Genomic DNA, 5000 nt, shown 5'->3' with positions numbered 1-5000 from the left:
AGGCATCCCGGGATGCCTGAGCAGTGAATGGGTTAAATGCCACATTTCCTCTCTTAAAGACATCAAATGGTAGACATAAGCAAACTGTAAGTGCCTATGACGGGAAAACTATGTTTGGCTTCTTTGAAAGACCTTTCTGAATGATAAACAGTGGCATTTTCTTCTTTGAAATAGTCTACGTACAAAGACTAATCACAAAATAACAGATTTCTTCCAGAACATTTGTGTGTTGCTGTCAAAATTAATGATGCTTGTGAATTTACGTCAAGCTTATAAACAGGTGTAACTACTTGTGTTTCAAGTTAAATTGTTTGACCCTCCTTAATTGATCCAAATTTAAAGATGTTATGTCCTTTGCCAAGATGGACTGGGGAGAAGAAAGTTGCCATGGCAATGTCTCTGACGTACATCACTGCTGCCAAGTTTGATTAACGTGCATACTTGATTTTGTGATTTTTGTTGAATGGAAACGTTTTTGTTACATCAACAATTTTTAAACTAAAACTTTAATAACTTTGGGAAAGGGACAGATAGTTCAGCAAAGAAAATACAATTTTTGGTACTTGTGAAATGTCTTTCATGTAAGCAAAAAGTAGCTTATACTTCATAGGTACTTCAAGTGAGGCCCTAAAGGGGAAACTTATCATACCTGTCTTCCTGTCTTCTTTCTCTTCTCTCACAACATCTGTGGGATGACAAGCAAACATGACAACAAATAGTTAGATTTTTGAAGATTTGTAGTTGCTTGTCTACATTAAATTCAAGTTGAACACTTCAGATTTTCATTGACCCCAATTTATGACAACATTAAATCATTTGTCGGAAACTAGATATTACACTGATCATGGGAGCATCTTTGCTGCACAGGGCTCTCTGACTATTAACAGTGAAGTCTGCATGCCATGTTGCCTTTTTTCATTTTGTGTTATTATTCTTGTACATGCATATTACCTTATGTATTTCTTATTTCTCTTTTTGTCACTAGACCAATGTACATGTACCATACATCATTATAAAATAATTGGGATAGTACGCGCACTCTCATTGTAGATGAGAGTATGGAAACACGGCTGTGACATCACGTGAATTTTGATTGGTTATATGTTTTCGGACGTGCGTCTTGATTGACTGATAGGAAATATGAGCGTGTATCAAAAAAATATATGTTTCAATCAAGAATTTTCCTTTATTTGTTTCCTTCATTTGTCGAATTATCTTTGAGAAATATTTTGTAAAAGCAATAGAGGACTTTTTCCCTTGTTTGCATTATTATTTAAACTGAGGATCATCTAACTTGAATCAAAATATACATACAGTATGCAATATTAATAAAGTAATGTTCTTACCTGTCACTGCACTGGGTTTGATTTGTTTAGCTCTTCTTGTGTCCCTGCTTTCCAAATCTGCTCTTTCCTCTCTTACCCGCTTTTTTCTTTCCTTTCCGCGACCAGCATCTGTTCCAATAAAGCACCAAACAGTTTTGAATGTCTTTTATAATGATGGTGCAAAATACAATGGATAACAATCAATCATAATCATTTTAATCATACCGTTTGCTTTGTGTTTCTTTATTTTTGTTTTTTGCGTGACACCTACCAGTCAGAAAAAAAAAGGACAAATAACAATATGATCATTCAAACAATAATAAATTGTAATAAATGTAAATGCTTTGTTTATACACATAGCGGAAGTTCACTTGGCTAGCAAGCTAGATCAGAGAAAACCCACTTTTAACAATGTGAAGGAAACAATTCACACTTAATTAAGAACCTTAACTGGCAGGATGCAACCAGATGGCTATTTACAAAGCATGTTGGAGTTGAATTCAGGACAACCGGAAAAAAAATTCAAACAAGAGACTTGAACGGGATTTGAACCCGGGCAACCGCATGAAAACCCAAGAACCAAGTACCGTACATTAGTTGTTAGTCAAACAATTGAGTTTTTGTTACCTCTTATGGAACTGCTTTTGGTACACTTTTTGCTTTTATCCTCTCCCGTGCCTTCTTGCTTGTGTTTTTGTTTTTTTGATCGTATCCCTTCCTTGACAAGACCTGCAGCACAAGTTATCCAGGAAGCAACAAACCTGTTTATTAATGTAGCTTGCTGAGGATTTATTTCATTGTCAATTTATTTCCGCACCTTGAATATTGCAGTATTGAGCACTTTTCACAACTACATTGTAATTTCGGAGAGTTAATGGTACCTGTGATGGAACTAGTTACTTTTTGTAGGGTTTTTGTTTTTCTCCTCTCTCCTACCCTCTAAACTATTTTTTCTTTTCCTGGTCTTTGGCTGTTGCAACAGCTTAATAAGTTATCCAGGAAGCAACAAAACAGTTTATTAATATCCTCATGCAGGGTCATGGAAAAGGTGGTAAAGCCATGGAATATGTAAATGTTTTTTCTGGCCTGTAAAGTCATAGAATTTTATTAGCAGTCATGAAAAATCCAGAAAATTATAGATAATTACGCTTATGCTCAAAACGAGGATAAAATAACATGAAAGGATGATGTGCCACTTGGAGTTGTGAAATTTTCACATTTTGAACATTTTCTAAATTACCTGCAGCATATAATTTTATTGTGTTCCTCAGGAAGCAACAAAAAAATAATGTCCATTGTGAATATCCAGATGGACATTCACAAGTTAACTGAATGATAACTTTTTAACTTTTAGATCTAGACTACTTAAACATCTTTCACTTGCCAATACAAACTGTACAAAAGTATTATGCAAACGAAGCTGGAGATTCCACAGTTGAATTGTGGTCAGGCAATTCAGGGAAAGTCCCGGAAAATGTGACCTGAAAAAAAGGACAAAGTAAGAGGGAAGTATCATTGGCTAAAAGAGATTGTATTGACAATTAGTTGTTGTTTTAAGCAATTGTTACTTTTAAATGAATGAATATGGCAAATTAAGGATATGAAGCTAATTTTATAAACCAAAGGTAACCATTTGCATTCTAGCACCAAACTTGAAATAAATCCTTGTGATAGAAGGTAACCCACCTTTGACCTCAATACAACATATCAGAAGCTCCAAGTGTGCACACACCTTCGGCCTCTAATACTTGATACTCAAAGTTCCAGGTGTGTGAACCAATTGTATATAGTGACTGTCGACAGGGAACCCACCTTCCACCTTAGCACAATATATCAGAAGCTCCAGGTGTGTGCACACCTTCCACCTCTAACAGTTGATACTGAAAGTTCCAGGTGTGAACCCATTCTATGTAGTGACTATCAATGGGGAACCCATCTTCCATCTTAGCACAAGATATCAGAAGCTCCAGGTGTGTGCACACCTTCCGCATCTAACACTTGATACCAAAAGTTCCAGGTGTGCACCCATTGTGTGTACTAGCTGCAGATCAGGAACCCACCTTCCACCATGGCATAAGATATGAGAAGCTCCAGGTGAGTGCATTCACCTTCCGCCTCTAACACTTGATACCGAAAGTTCCAGGTGTGAACCATTGTGTGTAATGGCTACAGACGAGGAGCCCACCTTCCACCTCAGCATAAGATATTAGAAGCTCCAGGTGAGTGCATTCACCTTCCACCTCTAACACTTGATACCGAAAGTTCCAGGTGTGAACCATTGTGTGTAATGGCTACAGACGAGGAGCCCACCTTCCACCTCAGCATAAGATATTAGAAGCTCCAGGTGAATGCACTCACCTTCCGCCTCTAACAGTTGATACCGAAAGTTTCAGGTGTGAACCACTGTGTGTAATGGCTACAGAGGAGCCCACCTTCCACCTCAGCATAAGATATCAGAAGCTCCAGGTGAATAGAAACGAGCCCCATTATAGCTCAGTTTGTGACCGAGAATAGAGAATGATGGCACTTGAAATACACTTAATAATTAAGAGAGTTATGAAACTCAAACAGAAGGAAGCGACAAGTTGGTCATTTACAAATCGCTAATGTGCTATTGAGATAAAAAAAAATTACTCCTTTTTTTCTTCAGATTTTGAAAATGTGATTGCTTAACACTTGACAGGCAAAAGTTTGAGCTTTGACTTTTATCCAAAGGTTGTTTACTTTGAGCGTAAGTTTTGGACTTCATAGTCCCCCATTACCCACGTTCCAAACTGACCGATTGGACATCACAGGGTTGGATCTAGGGAAACGTAATGTCATTGACTCACCGGCTTAACGTTTTAGCGTGTAAACGCAACTTATTATATTTTTGCAGCCTGAGCACCGTTTTCCTTCACCAATTTATCATCTTTACCTGCAGAGGCCGACAGCGTTGGATACGCAATTATGTTAACTATCGGCAAAAAAGCAAGTACAATGGCCCATTTCCTTTTGGTTCTTGCAGTATCTTCTAGCTCTCTTTGTCTTCTTTGGAATTCCTCTCTACGCTTTCTCATCTCTGCTTGTACAAGCTTTGCTTGGTATTGTCTTTTCTTAAGAGGAACCAAAGAATCTTCATACCTCTGCCGGATCCTCTCACTTAACTGTCTGTAGCCAATAGTCTTTTCAAGGATACGAGAAATCAACCGACACCACTGATCATATTCAAGAGTTCCAGAGTTCTCAAAGTAGTGGGTTACGCATGACACAAACCCAACGGAAAGTGGAAGGATATCTTTAAGGCATACCATAGCATCGTCGCGCGTGTCGTCTCGAAGCTTTCTGAGATTTATGCCAAGGTTTTCATCTTCGTAAAGTGTTTTCATTAAGGCGGAAAGCACTTGAATGTTCTTTGTCATTCCATTTATCTGTTTGCGAAGATCCACGACTGCATCTCTCTGAACTAGCGTCTTCTTTTCAGACACCTGCGAGTCAGATCATCGAAATGAATTACCGATTGCTGCAGCGATCACAAGTTATGATGAGCAAGGTTGATCTGAGGCGGGCTTTGATTAGAACTAATTTACCCGATGACATAATCAGATCAATTTATACATTAATAATGACTGAACTGCATCATACAGTCACCTTAACTGCAACTGCGAAATAATTGATGAAAGAGCTGGAGTATTT

The 5000-nt window shown here is 37.9% G+C and overlaps 1 protein-coding gene across 1 annotated transcript in view; it reads right to left on the bottom strand.

Moving 5' to 3' along the window:
- The window catches only part of LOC137991776 (eukaryotic translation initiation factor 5B-like), a 9986-nt gene that overhangs the window by 269 nt on the left and 4717 nt on the right, over positions 1 to 5000 (bottom strand). Inside the window, exons 2-5 of the mRNA XM_068836811.1 lie at positions 4243 to 4792; positions 1953 to 2054; positions 1347 to 1454; positions 650 to 685 (exon numbers count right to left, since the gene is read on the bottom strand). Coding sequence (XP_068692912.1) covers positions 650 to 685; positions 1347 to 1454; positions 1953 to 2054; positions 4243 to 4792 — 796 coding nt within the window. The remainder of the gene's footprint in view (positions 1 to 649; positions 686 to 1346; positions 1455 to 1952; positions 2055 to 4242; positions 4793 to 5000) is intronic.

This window comes from Montipora foliosa, chromosome 2, assembly GCF_036669935.1.
Source record: "Montipora foliosa isolate CH-2021 chromosome 2, ASM3666993v2, whole genome shotgun sequence".
Lineage (NCBI taxonomy): Eukaryota > Metazoa > Cnidaria > Anthozoa > Scleractinia > Acroporidae > Montipora > Montipora foliosa.
Note: the sequence above shows the minus strand (reverse complement) of the source record. Positions and strands in the feature narration are given on the sequence as shown.